We start from the raw sequence: 19,283 nt of genomic DNA on the forward strand, positions 1-19,283 counted from the left end.
CGCACCCTTAGTAGCCCTCTCCACGTCACGCCAGAGCGTCCAGAACCTGACACACACACGCACACCCCAGCAAAGTTTCGGGGGTTCTTGAGATAGAGGCGGTTAAGAACCCACCTACCATCATCTCCCCATCCCGAAGGGAGCCAAGTTGACTCACCAATAATAAGGCATGGAGCTGGCCAGCTATAGGGGTCCTTCAGAAACAGGGAGATGACCTGGATGGGGTCCACCAGGATGCCGTACCTGAAAAAAACGAAGAACCTGGTTGGCTGTGGGCCCACTGGGGGTTGGGGGGGAGGGAGGGAGGGAGGGAGGGAGGGAGGGGCGGCTGTTGTGGGATGGAGCAGCCTATCAGCCTCCCCCCATTCTGCCCAGTCTTATCTATTTGCAGCCCAAAGCCAAGTTCTGTGGAGTTGGAGGGGTCCTTGGTGCTCTCTTAGCTCGCTTGGTTTTTTGCAGAAGTTTCATTATCGTCATCAGGGCTAAATCTCTGTCGTTTGAGCACTGCCCCCCCGCCCCCCAATTTGTCCCAGGGGATTCCAAGTCTATTAAGCAAGGGGACAGGAGCGGCCTGGCCCCCTCTGGGTAGAGGAGGACCTCAGGTTTACAGAATGGGGGTGGGAGGCCCATAGTACCTTCAGAGTGTGGGAAACGGTGCAAACGGTGCTTTGCCTCATGCACAACGCTGCATTTTACCTTGGGAGGGGGGGCTGCACGCACACCACGCACCGCACCAATGTCTCCCTCTCGTGAGCAACCGTGAGCCTTGCCTGCTGCAGGGGAAGCGGGCAGGCAGCCTTCCAAGTTGCAGGAAGATATTTGATGTGCCCGTAGCACTGGCCTCAAGTGGGGTGGGCTATCGTCGAGGTCACCGTGGGAGGGGCTGAAGAAGATCAGAGCCCAGAGGGTATCCAACCATGGCCACTCAAGGAGACCGGTGGACTTCGACTCCCAGAATTCCCCAGCCGGCTGTAGTCTCCATCGGGGGAAGGCAAGAGAGAGGCGGAGGCGGCTTAGCTGGGAAGAGACGGCCGGCATGCAGAGAGACGTGGAGCCACAGGGTGGCAGCACCCGCCTTGCCCATCTGCCGGAAACAGAAAACCCGCCAGGCGGCTTCCCAGCCTGGCACCCTGGCATTCCAGCAGGAGCTGCAGGGGTAGCAGACCTGGTCTGACTCCCTTCGCTGGGGCTGGGGGTTCGGGGGGAGGACACCCCCTTTCCTAGCCCATTCAGTCACAGTTTTGTTCCATAGAGCTTTGCTGGCTAAGGGATTCTGGGAGTTGAAGTCCACGAGTCTTAGAGTGCCAAGGTTGGAGACCCCTGCCATAGAATACCAGGATAGATGGATGTATATAGCAGGTGTGTATCTGTGTGTGTGTGTGTGTGTGTGATGGTGTGTATCTGATAGCAGGTGTGTATCTGTGTGTGTGTGTGTGTAGGTATATATGTAGATGTAGATGTAGATGCAGATTTAGATATATGGGCTGCCCCAAAGGGGCTTTTTCCAAAAAGGAAATTGGACTTCCTTGTTTTTTTCCCCCACTTTGACAATGTTTCGCTTCTCATCCAAGAAGCACCTGGAGTTCTGACTACCTGGCGGAGAAGGGATTTATGCTCCTGCAGTTTACCTGGTCTCCAAAAGCGCCTTTGCTAGAGGGGCAACTGCAGAGACCTAAGCCCGTCCCTAACCTCTCCCCCCTGCACCCCCTTGTTGAAGCTGAGGACAAGCAAGGCTACAAAAGGTGGACTCTTGATGGATTCCCTGCCGGGCCTAGACTGACTTGGCACCCAAGGGCAGTCCCTCCGTGGCCCCCTCGTGAACACCACCCCCCTCCTGGGCGAGAGGCCAGGGAGCAGGCCAAGGGGCGGGGGCGGGGGTGTGTGTGAGCCCTCCTGGAAAAGCCGGAGGGCGGGGAAGAGCACCCGGCACTTACTTGATGAGGTTCTCCAGGAAGAGGCGGGCGTTGCTGAGGACCTGCAGGAGAAGAAGACGGTCAGGGCCGATATAATCCTCCGGCATTCGGCCAAAAGAAAGCGGGGGGTAGGGAAGAAGAGCCACAGGACAGACCACCACTGAGCCCAGAAATTCCCACTGCCAAGCCAAGCGCTTGTTGAGCTTGGATGACATGGCCACCGCCACCCCAGGACACCGAAACGGTCGTAAATAGGAGTCGGTTGCCGAGCGTCTGAATTTTGGTCCCGTGACCACGGGTTGCTGTTATCGGTCACAGTGTGGGAAACATAGTTCGTTTTTTTCCAGTGATGTTGTAATTTTGAACTGTCACTAAATGAATTGTTGTAAGTCGAGGTCCGCCTGTATTGTTTACCATACGTTGAGAACATGACAGAATACACACACACACACGCACACACACACATGATCCACCTAATTATACCGAAAATGTGCATGGGGATTATGGCAGTGACATCCTCCTAAGGCCTTCCAGGATCACACCGAATTCTGTTCAACTTTTGTCCAGACAGAGCAAGGCAGGTCAAACCTACTGGGTTGAAGCCAGGAAGGTGTCCAACCTTGGCAAATTGAAGACTTCTGGCCTTAAGACTTGTGGCCTTCAACTCCCAGAATTCCCCAGCCTGCTTAGCCAGCTCTTCCCAAGTTTAAGACTTGTTAGATTAGATTAACAGAGTTGGAAGGGAACTTCTAGGTCATCTAGTCCAGCCGACTGCCCAAAGAGGAGAAGCTACACCATTTGTGACCAAGGGCCATCCAGTCTCTTCTTGAAAGCCTTCAGGGATGAAGCTCCCACAACTTCCAAAGGCAACTTTTGTTCCATGGATTGATTGTTCTCAGTGTCAGAAAGTTTCTCCTTATTTCCAGGTTGAATCTCTCCTTGATCAGTTTCCATCTATTATTCCTTGTCTGGCCTTCAGGTGCTTTAGAAGATAGCTTGACCCCTTCCTCCTCCTTTCTGGGGCAGCCCCTCAAATATTGGAAGATGCTCTCCTGTCTCCCCTGGTCCTTCTCTTCCCTAGACCAGCCAGGCCCAGTTCCTGCAACCGTCCATCGTATGTTTGAGCCTCCAGTGTCCCCTCATCCTCCTGGTTGCTCTTCTCTGCACTTTTTCTAGAGTCTCAACCTCTTTTTTATAGTCTGGAGATCAAAACTGGACGCAGGACTCTAGGTGTGGCCTTACTAAGGCTCTTTATAGAGTGGTCTTAGTCCCTCCCTTGATGTGGATTGTATCCCTCTGTTAATGCAGCTTAGGATTGCATGGGCTTTTTTGGCTGCCGCTGCACACGGCTGGCTCCTATTTAGCTGGATGTCCCCTAAGACTCCGAGATCCCCCTCCCAGTTGGGGAGGAGGAGGGGGAGGATGCCCATCCCAGGTGTTGGAGAGGCCTTGCTGTGCCAAGCGTGCAGTTACAAGGCGGGGCATCGCTCACAGCTTCAGGGCAAAGGTTGCCAAGAGCGATGGGGAAATGTGCCAGGAACACTTTGAACTCCCTTCTCCACTCCCAGGTTAACTAATCCTGCAGCCGAACTCAACTGGGTCCCTGGAGGGCAGGTGGGCTGGCAGGAGTGCCAGGTGCAGCCACGCCCTGGTTGAAGGTCAAGGAGGCAGCGTGGCAAGCAAGGGATTGGCACCTCCAACTGCCGGCTAGGGGAGCAGCCGGAAGCAGGAAGAGGGGTGATGGCAGAGGTGCCCTGCGTGTGGTTCACGGACAGAGGGGCACCCCACTTTTCGTTAAGGTCTCGTGATGGAGAGACCATCCCCCCCACCCCCCAGGGATGGATGCCAAGCAACGCAGCAGTCCTTGGCCGGGGCAGCCAGCAGCGGGCACGCCACCAACAGGGAGACAACCGTGGCCAATGTAAGACTTGTGGCCGGCAGGGGAATTCTAGGAGTTGAAGTCCACAAGTCTTAAAGTGGCCACGGTTGGACCCCCCGATCCCCCGGTTGAGGTCCATCTTGTTAGGAGGCTGTCAGAGGCACCTCACTCCTCCGTTCAGAGAAGGTTCAAGGGGCTCTAACGGGAGCCCGCTGGCTGAACTGATGGGGGGGTCCGTTTCAGCAGACGCTGCCCCAAAGTAGCTTCCGGTCCATATGAGCGAACACAGGAAGAACGGTGGCAGGAAGCGGGAACAGCCAGTCTAGTGAAAAGAAGGACCGGGGGTGACATGACCGGAGGGCTCCAGTATTTGAGGGGCCGCCCCCAAAGAAGAGGGGGGGTGGGTCAATCGATTCTCCAAAGCCCCTGAAAGCAGGACAAGCAGCAACGGGTGGACGCCCATCGAGGAGAGAAACAACTTGGACTTAAGGAGAAACTTCCTAACCACGAGAGGAAGGAATCCTTGGAAGGGCTTCACACACACCCAGTAGTTGTAAGCGCTTCATCCCTGGAGGCTTTTAAGAAGAGGCCGGACAGCCAAGGGTCTCCTGCTTGAGCGGGGGGGCTGGACTAGATGACCTCAGAGGTCCCTTCCAGCTCGGTTATGCGGTTATTGTTTTCTTTGAGTCGGTGTCCCCTGGCCCAGTTGGCAAGAACCGGCTGTTAGGGGCTGGATTACCCGGCTTGGCACAGCTGCGCCCCAGCGGGTGCAGCTGGCAATCCGATCCCCTTGCAGGAGAGGCCGATCTGCAGTGCGGATGGACCTTGGGAGGGAGCCCAGCGCTGCAGTCGGGCTGCCCTGCGGTCGCGCCAGCTTCTTGGAGGCCGGGAGCCCTCCCGGCACGCTTCTCCTTCCCCCGGGTCTGTCCTAACGACCCTCGAGATGCGGAACCTGCTCGGATGTTCACCACCAGCTCCGGGGATTACCTTCCCCATAAAATCCCTGGAGACGGAAGCCGCTTCGGCCCAGAGAAGAGGCCCTTGGGAGCCTCAGGGGAATCGCCTGTGGAGAGCTGCCCTCCCTCCATGGGCCCGCTGGCCACCGGACGTGGGGTCCTCTGGATGGGAACCGATCCCCCTGCCAGGGCTTCACAACAAGTGGAACGCATGGAGGACAGGAAGGACGGGGAACAGGGCAGTCCTCTAGCACAGGGGTCGGCAACTGGTGGGCCGGGGACCACTGGGGTCTGCAAGAAAATGTCACTGGTCCGCAGAGAAATGTGTCCCCACCCCACAAAACAATTAATCCAGGCTGCGCAGGAACACAAGGTTGCACCACCCACACGGCCTGCGGGAACACAAGGCTTGCGTCGCTTGCACTGCGCACAACACGATAATGAGGGGAGGGGGGAAAGGGCGGAGGGAGGGGAACTTGCCCCACGTGCCCCACGCACCTGGCCACCGGGCTGCTTCTTTCCGCTTCTTTCTTCTTCCGCTTTTGGCTGCATGCAAGGAAAGCAGCCACAGTCTTTCTTTCTCTCCCCCAAACTCCGCCAGAACTGAGTCTTTGGGACCCTGCAAGGCCTCCCTGCTCCAAGAGGCTGCGCTGGCAAAGACTCATTTCTGGCGGAGTTTGGGGGGAGAGAAAGAAGGACTTTTGCGGCTTCTGCTGCTTTCCTTGCATGAAGCCAAAAGTCTCTCTCTTTTCCCCCTGAGAACGGAGCTGGAGGCAACATCCTGCGATCCCAAATAAAGAATGATCGATCGGTAGGAAAACGGGGCGGGGGATTTTCCTGCAGACTTTTGGGGGGATTTTCCCAGGGTCTCTGGTCTGCGGGATTTAAAATGACGAGTTTGGTGGTCCCTGAGATCCAAGAGGTTGGCGACCCTTGCTCTAGAAGACCAGGAACGTCCAACCATAGCTACTTCAAGAGGGGTGGACTTCAACTCCCAGAATTCTCCTCATCCAGCCATCCTGGCCTGGGGAATTCTGGGAGCTGAAGTCCTCACCTCTAGAAGTGACCAAGGTTGGGCCTCCCTGGTCTAAGGCAACGTTTTTCATGCTGGCTGGGGAATTCTGGGAGTTGAAGTCCTTCAAGTCTTAAAAGGCACCGTGTTTGCAGACCCCTTGCTAGCAGACAAACATCCGGAGGCAGCATGGAGTCCTGAAGCCTTCCCACCATGACGGAAGCCTGGAAGACGCCAACGGGAGATGCCTCTAGGACAGAGGTCCCCAAACTTGACCACTTGAAGACTTGGGGACAGATCTGGCTGGAGAATTCTGGACGTTCTCAAGTCTTAAAGTGGCCAAGTTTGGGGACCGCTACTCTAGGGGGTGGGAAGAAAACAACTGTGACCCCCTACCCACCCACCCCCAGTTTCTCATATCCTCCGCCATTCCATCCCGAGAGGCCAGAATCGCCACTGAGACGCTCGACTCTCGTTCCCTTGGCCCATTTCCCAGCCGTCCGTGCCAGCACGAGCCGCCACTCGTCCCCAGCCAAAGCCGCCAGGCTGCCGGGCTGTTGAGACCACAATGTCCTCTCTGTGCTGAGAAGTGGCCGGCCAGAGCATCTGCCTGGCAGGCTGCCAGCTTTCGCGGCGCAAGGCCTGAGAAAGGCGGCTGGCGGCTGCCGTCCGGGTGGGTGAGTGGGTGGGGATGCCAAGGGGCAGCCAGCCAGGAATCGGGGTGGCAGGGGGCTACTCACCAGCATGACCACGCACCAGTTCAAGATGCCCCGGTAGTTGCTGAAGCCGCTGGCGGAGCTGAGCAGGGAATCCTGCAGCTTGTGACACCTGGGGGGAGAGAAGGAAGAGCCACAGGTGAGGCTGGATTTCAAAGCGGGGGAGAGTTGGAGTCCAATGCAATTCTGTGGCTGGGCAAGAGAGCTCAGTCGGTTTTGCCCCATTTTACAACTTTCTTGTCACGTTCTTAAGCAAACCACTGCAGTTTGGACAGCCGTCTTTGCCTGAGCAGGGGTTGGGTTAGATGACCTCCGAGGTCCCCCCCAACTCTGTTATTCGTCTGATAGGAGTGGGGGGGCCTGGCCCAGTTGGCCAGGATCAGCTACTAGTTTCAAGACAATTGGACTCTCTATTCCGCTGTTAAGTGAGTCACGTGGCTGTTAAGTGAACCTGGCCTCCCCACATTGACTTGGCTTGTCCGCAGGTCGCAAAAGGCCATCACCTGAGCCCGGGGACGGTGACAGGGGAAGGATATGCTGCAAAAAAAACCCTTCCTTCCCCACCCCACTGACCTGCTTTCCAGCCCCGTCCTCCTGTGCAGGGCAACCAAAGGAGACCCAGCCGATCAGCTGGGACTCGATGGGAGGCGGAGAAGGGATGGGCCTGGCGGGGCCAGTCGGAGGGGGGGATTGGCCGGTTCTCCAAACCACTCAAAAGTTCCGCTGTTGGTTCTCCAGAACCGGTCAGCACCGGCTGAATCCCACCTCTGGTTGAGGGCCACCCCAGAATCCTTGGGGGTGTGAGGAAGGCAGGTCCAGTATGGTGTGGACAGGGGCGACAGCAACGGGGAGGGCCCTGGAGGTCCTGAGATCGGTCCCCCAAGCATTCTGGGTGCTTCTCCAAAGGCCCCTGAAGGCCGGAGAAGAAGCAACGGGTGGAAACTAACCCAGGAGAGACGCAACCTGGAATTCAGGAGAAACCGGGAAGACAAGGAACCAGGGGAACAGCTGGCCACCGGTGGTTGTGGGCGCTGCATCCCGGGAGATTTCCAAGAAGAGACTAGACAGAATGCCACAGGGTCTCCTGCTTGAGCAAGGGGGCTGGACTAGAAGACCTCCAAGGCCCCTTCCCACTCCGTTCTTCGGCTCACATCACAAGGCGGGGCTCCACCCCCTTTGAAGTCTCTCTGGTCGAGGAACCTCCCACCCCGCCCAGGTGAGCAACTCCTCCGCCTTTCCAGGTTCAGCCCCAGGTTGAAAGATCCTGTTAATCTCAAGCGATTCATCCGTCCGGACCGGCCTACAGGAAGGAGCCCGGCCTTCCCCTCCCAAGCCCTCTCTGGCCAGCCGGGGCCCTTGGAGCCCCAGATACCTTGACCAATGGAGGAGAAGGGGGGCCCCCGGGCGCCTCATGCCTCGCCGGCCCCTTTGTGCTTGCAAGGACCCAGGAAACATGACTGTGACCCTCCTTGAGGTCCTGCCTCTGGATGGGGTCTGTGTGTGTGTGTGTGTGTGTCGAAGGGTGTGTCTCTTACATATGGGGGGGGGCGGGTTTGTGGCTTCCCAGTCACAAAGTGGCAGGAGGACAGGAAAAGGGGACGTGGGAGCAAAAGCCACGCAGCCCCTCGATAGGTTCCTCCACGTCCTTTAATCAGAAGGACCAATTCTGGAAACCGCTCCAGCAGAAACTCTACGGCCGGGGTCATCAAACTTGACAGCCTTAAGACTGGTGGACTTCAACTCCTCCGCTCGGACACACCCACCCCGCCCCGTGGCCGACAGCTCTTGGAGATCTTGGGGGTGCGCATGAGGCTGTTCACCTGTCCAGGTGGGCTCTCAATCGAAAACCGAAGCCCGACTAGGCTGCCCAGAGGACCCGTGTCAAGATCCTGGCTTTGGAAGCCGGGGGTGGGAGGGGAGCTGCAAAGAGGCGTGGGGGCAGAGGGGCTCATTTGCAGACTTTGGCCAGCTTGTGGAAGCGGGACGGAGATGACTTCTGTCCTGCCTGATTCCAGGGCCTCCCCTTGGAGACAGCAGGGAACAGGTCCTGCATCTGCTCTGGAAGCGGATCTCTACCCTCACAACTTGCCTGCTCACCTAGACACCCCCCCCACCCGCCCACCCCCAACTAGGGTGAAGAACAGCAGAGCCCAATGGGCTTATTAGGGGGACGTTAAGCAGGAGAGCCAGCGGAGGTGGGGGAGGGGCAACCACTTGGGACCCTTATGCGTCTCTCAGGCGGTTCTGCTACCTGGCGGAGCCTGTTCATCGGGGTAGCAAGCAGCTCCGTCCCCACCCCAGACACACACACACACACAGAGCCACATTCCTGAGAAGGGAAAAAGCTCCAGATCAGGCTTCCTTTGAAGAGGAAAGCCCCCCACCCACCCCCAGGACATGGGCCCTACCCTCCTCCCACCCCAAAAGCAGCCCCAGCTCTTCCCTGCCAGGAGGAAACCCGGGGGAGGGGGCTCCTATTCCAGGCCCCCTCCAGCCCCAGCACACAGAGTGTCAGCGTCAGGCTGGGTCTGCAAGCGGTGCCCCTGGCAAAACAAAGCGGTGGCAAATCCAGGATAACGCTGCGTGGTCTAATCTGAGTCGGTCTCCGGGACCGGAGTTGTTTCTTCTTCTTCCAAAGCTTTTGGGCTGGTGCTGGAACCGGTCCTCCGGGCCCTTCTCTTGGGAAAGGCAAAGCGACCCAGATTGCCTCCTGCCAAAGGTGAAGCCCGGGCAACGCAGGATCCTGACCTGGGCACCTACAGCCCGGAGGCTCCTATGCAAATTCCCAGGGTGCAATTTGTTCCCAGTAGCAGTAATGGATAAACCACCCAAGCCGACAGTTACGCCTGCCAGGGCGTCACGGCTGCGGTTCTGCAGCACTTGCCCGGGCACCTCAAAACAAACACCTCGCCCAGAGAACGGCCCCCAGGGAGCCGGTTTCTGCATCGGGGGGGAAGAAACCACCCAAGCATTGTAAGCCGATCCAGAAGAGCGTCCAACGCTCCTGTTGGCACCCTGGGTGCGGTGCCAACCCTGCAACCTGCCACTAACTAGCCTGAATTAATAATTGCCGCTATTCACTCCCTGGCAAAACAAGTGCCTAATCTATCCCTGGCTTAGCCAAACGGGCGGTTCTGGACTCTGGCGAAGCGTTGGGAGGGGATCTTGGAGGTCTTCTAGTCCAACCCTCTGCTCAGGCAGGAAACCCTAGACCAGGGTGTCCAACCTTGGCCACTTTAAGACTTGTGGACTTCAACTCCCAGAATTCCTCAGCCAGCTTGCTGGCTGAGAATTCTGGGAGTTGAAGTCCACAAGTCTTAAAGTTGCCAAGGTTGGACACCCCTGCCCTAGACTAGTTCAGACAAATGGCTGCCCAGTCTCATCTTAGGAACCTCCGGTGTTGAGGCCCCCACAACATCTGGAGTTAATGTCTTCCACCGACTGTTCCCATTGTCAAGGCGTTTCTTCTTCTTCGTTCTAGGTTGCTTCTCTCTGATTCGTTTCCATCCTCTGAGTGTCTGTGCTCAGTCACCCAGGCAGGTCACAGTGGTCCCAAAGGTGCTTCCTCAGGAGGCAACTGGACTCGGTTCCTTTTTTCTTTGAAGATCTTCTCCTTCTCATCCAAGAAGCTTCTTCCGCTCTGACCGGATGGGGGAGAACGCAAGAGCGGAAGAAACTCCTGGGGTGAGAAGCAAAACGTCTTCAAAGGAAAAAGGAACGGAAGTCCAGTTGCCTCTTGATAAAGACCCCTCAGGGATTTCCACCCAGGGCTTCCTTGTCCTGCCTTCAGGGGCTTTGGGGAATAGAATCTTCTTTGGAGCAGCCCCTGCGAGGGTGACAGGACTCTTGGCAAGGCTGAGCAAAGGCCCAGGACAAGGCAGGGGAAAGCTGCTCTCCTGCCCCTTTCTCCCCCTCCTCCCCGTGAGGAGGAGCCCTTGGAAAGGCAGATCACCTTTGTCCTGCAAAACTGATGACACAGAGTCGAGAGTTTCTCCAAGGGTGTGCCCGTTCTCACTACGCTTCGGAGTCATTGACTTGTAGAGCGAGTAAAACTTTCCTAACTTTCCTGGCCAGGCTTGGGGGCGGGGGGTCTGTCTGTGGGAGTGTGGACGCATCATACCAGACACCTTTTGCAAGGAAGCCCCCAAGGTCTTGGCAACTTGTGGCACAAAGTGCGAGCACCGTCAGACAAGCCCTTCTGACCGTCCAGCTTTCTCAGAAGGCTGCGCGGGTGTTGCAACCGGTTTGAACCCAGTGCAAACAACCACAGGCAATCATGCTCTCCAAGAGGAACTCGCTTCCTCCTGGCGGTCGCTTTCTCGGCCAAAAACAGCAAAAAGCCAAGGGTGTTTCTCTCTCTCTCTCTCTCTCTCTGTGTCTCTCTCTCTTTTTACAACTTGGAAGCTCCTCTCCCAGGGCAGAATTTTGGATTTGAAAAAGGCAGGAAGAAGAAATAACTCCCCCACCTTCCCAAAATATAGCCTCTCAACCAGAGTGGTCAATGCCTGGACTCTGCTGTTCCATCCTCTAACCGGCCACCCTTGACCCTCAACCTACTGACCTCCCCGCTTTCCTAAGAGGCCTGTAAGGGGTGTGCATACGTGCGCACCGTGGTGCCTCCCGTCCCTGTCCTATTGCCCCAATTCTTGCACCCATTTCCTGTATTCCTAACCGTGTTTGTACTTATCCCTATTAGCTTGTAAGCGATGGGCAAGTCCGTCAACCCACCAATACAGCTGGCAAGGACCTTAGAGGTCTTCTAGTCCAACCCCCTACTCAAACAGGAGACCCCATACCCTGCCATTCCAGGCAGCCTCTTCTGAAAAACTCTCCGACCCCTCCCCGTGGGGGTCTGAGCTCTCCACTCCCCCTTCAGGGGGGGCCTCCAGAGGCAGAAACAGCTGGGAGACACCCCACCACCACGACCCCGCCCCTCACCTGGGAGGGGGGGGCACCTTCGTACCTGAAGTCGGCGTCGGAGAAAGGATCCGCGCCATCCCCCGCGCCGCGCTGGGCCGGGCCGGCCCCTCCCGCTCCGCCGGGGGGCTGCCGAGAGCCGGTCCCCGTCCGCCTCTTCGGCTGCTGGCCGCCGTCGTGGCCCCGCTCGCCCATGGCTGTCGGGGCGGCCGGAGGGAGCGCGGGCCCCGCGGCGCCTTCCGCCACCTCCTCCTCCTCCTCCCCCTCCCCGTCGCCGCCCGTTGCTCGCCGCCCGCCGGGCTTCACGCCCCCTCCGCCGCCAGCGCCCGGCCGCGTCGCCTCGGGGACGCCGTAGCTCCGCCCACCGCACGCGCAAACTCGCGCCGAGCTCCTCGCCCTCCCTCTCTCTCACTCTCACTCTCCCCGCAGGCACGCAAACCCTCTCCAGCGCCCGCCGGGAAATGTAGTCCCTTTTAAACGCGCCCGCTCGGCGCGGCCGCCAATGGCGGGAGAGGGGGGCGGGGCGGGTCCGCGCAGGGGGCGGGGCTTGGGGTGGATGGGCGGGGAGTCCTCCGCCTCAGAAGCCGGACTTTAACCCTTGCCTGCCCGCCAACGTTTCCGTCGCTTGGGTTAAGACTACGAGAGGGTGAGAGCGCGGCGGGAGGAGCCCTTCCTTTCCCCGCACCCGGGGGCATTTGGGCCTTCGATTCGCCCGACGGTGTCCGGGGATCGCCAGAGCCTTGCTTCTCAGTCCGGCCCTCACGGCAGACGAGCGGCGCTCTCGTCCAATGGGAGAGTGGGGGCGTGGCTTCTCACGCCGGCTGCCCGGGGGCGATGCGCGGCCGTGGAATCGCAGGTGCTGCAGATGAGGGGCGGGGCTACCCGATCGGAGGGACGCCACCACCCGCCCCTCGGATGGGGGGGTGGGAGGGAGGAAGGGGGAACCTGTGGCAAAGCCAGGGGGGTTGCAGTGGGACCGCGCTCCGTTCGGGGGTCTCCACCAGATGAGCGGCATTGGAGTAGAGTACAGTAGAGCAGAGCAGAGCAGAGTAATAGAGTAGAGGAGTAGGGTAGTAGAGTAAGTAGAAGAGTAGAGTACAGTAGAATAGGGTAGTAGAGCAGTAGAATAGAGTAAAAAAGTAATAGAATAGAGTAGTGGAAGAGTAAAATAGAGTAGAAGAGTAGTAGACCAGAGTAGAGTAGTAGGGTAATCTAGGGTAGAAGAGTAGAGTAGTAGAATGTAGAAGAGTAGGGTAGAAGAGTAGAAGAGGAGTAGGGTAGGGTAGAAGAGTAGGGTAGGCTAGAAAAGTAGAGTAGAATAGAGTAGGAGAGGAGTAGAACAGAGTAGAAGAATACAGTAGTAGAATACTAAAGAGTAGGGTAGGGTTGAAGAGTAGAGTAGAAAAGTAGAGTAGAGTGAACAGTAGAGTAGGATAGAGGAGTAAGGTAGAAGAGAAGAGTAGAGTTCAGTTTTTTTATTGGCCAAGTGTGATTGGACACACAAGGGATTCGTCTCTGGTGCAGAAGCTCTCAGTGCACATACAAGCAGCAAGTGATAGACCATGATCATAATCATAAAATACCATCATCATAAATCATAAGGTACTACACTCAGCGATGGCCTTAGGATACTCAATAAAAGCCGTCAACCTAAGTCATAAGGTACAGACAACCAAGTGATAGTCATAAGAAGCTAAGGAAATGGGTAGTAGGAGAGAGGAGAAGGATAATAGTAATACAGCCCTACTAGGTGGTTTGACATCCCAGGGCATAGCAGTGTTATGGGAAGTAGTTATTTAGCAGAGGGATGGCGGGGGGGGGCGGGGACAAACCCGTCCTTGGGTCTGCTTGTGTTGGCATGCAATGCCCTGCCTAACCAGAGTCTCCAACCTTGGCCACTTTAAGTCTGGCAGACTTCAACTCCCAGAATTCCCCAGCCAGCTTTGAATAGAATAGAATAATTTATTTTTTTTATATAAAAAGTTTTTTTTAAATTTTTAACAAACAGACAAACATAAAAACAACAAATAAAACCTGCTTTCAATTATACAGCGGGCGGGTTGGTATATACACAATATCTATAGTCTTTTCCTCTTAGATTTAAGTTTACATTCATATTAATCAACCTTCCAGGCTGTATTATATTATTGTTACATCATCATTAGACTATAATTTCAAATCCACGTAATCCTTTAGAGCAAATCTCAGTTCTTATTGAATTTAATTCATGTAATTCATTCCATAATAATCAACTATAACGTATCATTGCTATTGTATTATACAGTTTCCTATATTTCTATCTAACCATTGCTAAAATAAAGTCCATATTTTAAAATGTTCTTTTTCTTCTTGCTCTCTAATTGCTAACATTAATCTACTCATTTCTGCACAAGAATAGAATTCTTTATTGGCCAAGTGTGATTGGACACACAAGGAATTTGTTTCGGTGCAAATGCTCTCAGTGTTGATAAAAAGGGGGAAAAACACATTCGTCAGGAATCATAGGTAGAACACTAGTAGTCAAAGGATACAAATAAGCAATCAAATCATACCAGGAAATCTAATAAGCAATCAAATCAAATTATACTAGTAAACAGTCAATAAAAGAAATTTGCTTCTGGGAGTTGAAGTCCGCCAGGCTTAAAGTGGCCAAGGCTGGAGAGCCCTGGTCTAGGGCTTCCTGCCTGAGCAGGGAGTTGGACTAGATGACCTCCAAGGTCCCTTCTGGCTCTGTTATTCCGTATTTTGATCCTGTGAACCAGAAGTGCCCTGCCTGCGGGGAAGACGACCAGCCTTCCTGGCCAGGAAAGTTGACACTGCATCCAGGGAGGAAGAAGCTACATTTTGTCCCCAGAGCCGGCAGCGTTGAGGCGATCGCTCCTCCGGGGACAACAGACACGAGCTGTCAAAAAGGATTAGGCCGAGAACGCTTTGGCAGCTGGGCGACTGGTGGCCCGGAGCCCCTTCGCTTCTCCAGAGGGGACGTCACCTCTCAGGGGCAGGAATGGGGCACCTTCTCCGCCAGGCCCTTGAAGGGGGACTTCGGGGCTGCAGCTACTGGCTTGGAGAGCCCTTCGCTTGGACGACGGGGTTATTTCATCCCCCTTCAAGACTCGCGGGAGGAGGAGCCGCATTTGGCAACCCGTGGTGCCAGGCGCCTGGTCGCGGGCCCAGATTCTTGGCTTCCCGCTGAACCTTCTGGGCCCGCAGTCGGCCTCTGGTTGCACGGAGGCTTCCTGCTGCTTCCCCGTTTGGCTGCCACCCGGGGCTCTGCTGTCGCTGTGTTTCAGCCGTTCTTCCTGCAGGCTGACAGGTTTCAGCGCTCCTCCGCCTTCTTCTGGGGACACACACACACACACACACACACACACGCACACACAGAGGGGCTGTCCTGCTTGCATATTTATTTCTTATTTCTTATTTCTTTAGTTTGTCAAGCATGTATGAGAAAACAAATACAACTTTGAACATAAGATATAAACATATAAGTATAAACAGGCATAAGTATAGACATAATAAACGAGTATGAGTAAATGGGAACAGTAGGACAGGGACGGTAGGCAGGCTGGTGTCCTTATGCACGCCCCCTTACAGACCTCTGAGGATGGAGTGAGGTCCACGGTAGACAGTCTAAAGTTAAATATTTCGGGGGTTGGAGGCTGTAATAACTGAGTCAGGGCGTGAGTTCCAGGCCTTGACCACTATTGCTGAAGTCGTATTTCCTGCAATCGAGTCTGGAGCAGTTTACTTTGAGTTTGCACCTATTGTCTGCCCAGGTGTTAACTGCGGTTGAAGCTGAAGTAGTCGTTGACAGGTAGGATGTTGAAGCCGACAATTTGGTGTCCTAAACGTAGGTCAGACTGTAGGCAGCATAGTTCTAGGTTGTCCAGGTCCAAAATTTCAAGCCTGGTGGCATAAGGGATTCTATTGTGAGCGGAGGAGGAGCGGAGGACTCCTTTGGAGGTGTGAAATACCTCTGGGCTACCTGCCCCGGCCTCCTCCCTCATGAGGGTCTTGGGGGAAGGGCAGCTGGAGGGAGGGGTCAGTAGACCGCAAAAGGGCTCACCCCTAAGGCTCTGTTCCCCTCCCCGAAAATCCTTCACGGTTGGAAACTGGCCCAGCCAAGTCCCCTTGCGGTCACAAATGTGCAAGAACGGAGGTTGCCCAACTAGGAGCCGTTTTTGCATCCCCTGCAGCTGGTGTGGGGGAAGTGGGAGTGGGCTGAGTCGGCCTTGCCCCGGCCCCTCTTCACTTCCTGAGTCTCAAAAAGAAGCGCCAGGCGGGCCTCGCTCCAGCCGGCCGGCCAGCATTGTCAGAGAAGAGGCTGCAAATTGAAAATGGTAATAAGATACGGAATGGTATACAAAATGAATATGAATTTGAATTTGTCTCTGTACGAACAGTTGTAACCTGGGACTAAGCAACTTTCAGAAAAGATGTTTTCTATGTTTCTATATTTTGTGTTTTTGTGTGTTTATGTTTGATTAAGTTAATAAAACCTTGGAGGAATGTTAGAAGAGGACAATTGAGAATAAAAGACAGAAGAGAATAAAACAAGTTAGAAGAAGAAATAAGCATAGTGAATAAAAACATATAAAATAGATAAATACAGAAAAAGAAATATAACTGAATAAAAGTAAAGGGAAAAAAGGAGAGGCTGCTTTCTTTCCAAACAGGCTCCTGGTTGGGAAGTTTGGGCTGCATTCAAAAGGCCACGGGGGAGAGGAGACTAGAATCATAAAGTCACGGGGCTAGAAGGGACCTTGGAGGTCTTCCAGCCCAGAATTCCCCAACCTTGGCCACTTTAAGCCTGGAGGACTTCAACTCCCAAAGCTGCCTGGGGAATTCTGGGAGTTGTAGTCCGCCAGGCTTAAAGTGGCCAAGGTTGGGGAATTCTGGGAGTTGTAGTCCGCCAGGCTTAAAGCGGCCAAGGTTGGGGAATTCTGGGAGTTGTAGTCCGCCAGGCTTAAAGCGGCCAAGGTTGGGGAATTCTGGGAGTTGTAGTCCGCCAGGCTTAAAGCGGCCAAGGTTGGGGAATTCTGGGAGTTGTAGTCCGCCAGGCTTAAAGCGGCCAAAGCTCTTTTGTTGTTGTTAGTTGCAAAGTTGTGTCCGACCCATCGCGACCCCATGGACCATGTTCTTCCAGGCCTTCCTGTCCTCTTCCATCCCCCGGAGTCCATTGAAGCTCACGCCGTCTGCTTCAAGGACTCCATCCATCCTTCTCTGCCGTCCCCTCCTCCTCCTCCTCCTCCTCCTCCTCCTCCTCCTCCTCCTCCTCCTTCTCTCCTCTCCTCTCCCTCCCTCCATCGTTCCCAGCATTTGGCTCTTCTCCTCCAGGGAGCCCTTCCTTCCCCTGAGGTGGCCAAAGTATGTAGAGTTCCACCTTCAGGATCTGGCCTTGGATAGAGCAGCCAGGGTCGATCCCCACTAGGACCAACCGGTCGGATGGCCTTGCTGTCCAGGGGACCCGGAGGAGGGACACCAGACTTCGAAGGCCTCCCTTCTTGGGCGCTCAGCCTTCCTTAGGGTCCAACTTTCACAGCCCTACGTTGCCGCTGGGAACACCACAGCCTTGACTCTACGCGCTTTTGTTGGCAGAGGGATGTCTCTGCTTTTTAGTATGTGGTCTAGGTTTGCCATAGCTTTCCCTGTTCTAGCCCAGGGGTCAGCAACCTGCAGCTCTGGAGCCACATGTGGCTCTTTCACCACTCTGCTGCTGCTCCTTATCATTCAAAATGTGTGTCCCAACCACCAATGTGTGTGTGACACCCACTGGCCTGCAATTTATTGAGCTTTTTGACCCCTGGTAGGCCAACCATGGGTACATCCAAGGGAAGAAAATTTCAGAAGAAAAAAGAATGTTTAATTCAACTACAGATGCTAGTTTTGTGGCCGGTCAGGAAAGAGTCAGGCACAGGAAGGGTATTTGTGGCTCCCGGTCTTTTCTTTTCCGTGGGAAATGGGTCCAAATGGCTCTTTGAGTGTTTAAAGTTGCTGTCATGCCCTTGTCTGATTCTGAGGGGGAGATTGAGCAGCTGACAGGGGGTGGGAAGTGAGGCTCCATGGCTGTGGAAGAAACGGGGGAAGGGCACAGGCCGGCTGGACATTCAGAGGAAGACCCAGGCCCACCCCCTCTTCATCCTAGGGCACGCAGGGTGGAACGGAGAAGGGAGCAACGTGGCTTACAGGGGAGAAAAAGGCCCTGATCCCTTTCATTAGTTGCAGCTGGGAGAACAGGATATAAGTGGGGCATTTGCACACAGCACCTTGCTGGAAGCAAAACGTGCATTATCTTTGTCGAGGCTTGTCTGGGTTTTGGCGTCCTCCCAACTGTGGTTGCTGCGTTATCTTGTGGAAGTCTGCAATTTATCATCCTGGCCTGTCATGTTAATTCCTTCAGAGTGGTTTGTGTTGGTGTTTTTATTTCTAATTATCTTTACTTTGGGTTCGGACTGCCTTTCTTCCCTTCGTAGACTGTTTTTGGAAGAGTTTGATCTCCAGCCGAGGATAATTGGACATTGGGGGCCAAGTTGGAGGCATTAAAGGGAATTTATCTATTTTTGTGACTTTGTTATTTTTGTGCCACGCCCCTTTGGGTCATCACAGTTGCTGACCCTGGCTCCAGCCCAACCCTAACTCAAGCAGGAGACCTCTCAACCATCAGAAATTCAGACCCGCAAAAGCCGAGTGTGACTCGGTGAACCCAGGTGGGAATGTCACTTCCTCCCCCTCCTCTTATCCCGCCATTCCTCCGCCGCTTCCTGCAGGGGTTGGCAACCGGTGGTCCCTCCGTGGGAGCTCCCAGGGCCCCTCACATTGGCGGTGGCCCCCGGGGCTGCGCAGAATTACAGGCTGCCCCCCGACTGTTTTCCCAGGACATCCAGAGGGGCCCCTCCCTGCTTCCTCCATCAGGACCCCTCGCTGGCCACCAGGAGAGTTTGGGGAAGGAAAAGAGAAAGCCTCTTTAACGGCAAATGCCGGTAGTCCTCGACTTATGACCACAATGGAGCCCCAAGTTTACGTGGCCAAGTGAGGCATTTGTTAAGTGAGTTTTACGACCTTTCTCGCCCCCGTTATTAAGTGAATCGCTGCAGCGGTTAAGATAGTCGCCTGGTCGTTAAGTGAATCTGGCTTCCCCGCTGACTTTGCTTGTCAGAAGGCCGCAAAAGGGGATCGTACATCACCCAGGGGCCCTGCAACCGTCATAAATGCGTGTCAGTGGCCAAAGTGCCCGAATTGTGATCATCATGGGGAGGCTGCAGTGGTTGTAAGGGTGGAAACTATCCGTAAATCCCCCTTTTTCAGGGACATTGTAACTTTGAATGGTCACTAAATGAACTGTTGTCAGTCCACCTGGAGAGAGGTTCGTCTGTCTGCTGCCAGGTGTTGTTTTGGGCCGGCCTGGCCTTGTCTGGAGTCGCAAGGGGGGCTGGGGAGGGGAGGAGGGGAAGGGCAAAGGGGAAGGGAGGGAAAGGGCTCCTTTGCTTCTTGGCCGCTTCCCAGTTGCCCTTTGTGGTCACTTTCGCAAGCAGATCGGTTGCATTTGTGACCGAAAGCAACTCCTTGCATGGGGGCCCTTGGAAAACTCCCTTCTAAGTGAGGGGAATGTCTGCAGTCAGGAAGGAATTGATTTGTATTTGTGTTAGATATTTAGGTGATAGGTAGGTAGGTAGGTAGATAGGTAGGTAGGTAGGTAGGTAGGTAAATAAATGCATGATAAATGCAAGAGATAGAATGATAAATGCAACAGATAGATAGATATAATAGATGATAGATAGATAGATAGATTGATTGATTGATAGATGATAGATTGATGGATGGATTAATGGATTGATAGATGGTAAGTAGGTAGGTGGGTGATAGATCAATAGGGAGGGAGGTAGCTAGAGA

The 19,283-nt window shown here is 54.8% G+C and overlaps 1 protein-coding gene across 1 annotated transcript in view; it reads right to left on the reverse strand.

Annotated features, from left to right (window-relative positions):
- The window catches only part of DGAT1 (diacylglycerol O-acyltransferase 1), a 31,903-nt gene extending 20,102 nt beyond the window's left edge, over window positions 1-11,801 (reverse strand). Inside the window, exons 1-4 of the mRNA XM_087931890.1 lie at window positions 11,440-11,801; window positions 6,501-6,588; window positions 1,935-1,975; window positions 158-243 (exon numbers count right to left, since the gene is read on the reverse strand). Of these exons, the coding sequence (XP_087788016.1) occupies window positions 158-243; window positions 1,935-1,975; window positions 6,501-6,588; window positions 11,440-11,588 (364 nt within the window). The 5' untranslated portion in view covers window positions 11,589-11,801. The remainder of the gene's footprint in view (window positions 1-157; window positions 244-1,934; window positions 1,976-6,500; window positions 6,589-11,439) is intronic.
- Window positions 11,802-19,283: the final 7,482 nt, after the last annotated feature.

Source organism: Pseudonaja textilis, chromosome 3 (assembly GCF_049901715.1).
Source record: "Pseudonaja textilis isolate UNSWEBS1 chromosome 3, rPseTex1.2, whole genome shotgun sequence".
Lineage (NCBI taxonomy): Eukaryota > Metazoa > Chordata > Lepidosauria > Squamata > Elapidae > Pseudonaja > Pseudonaja textilis.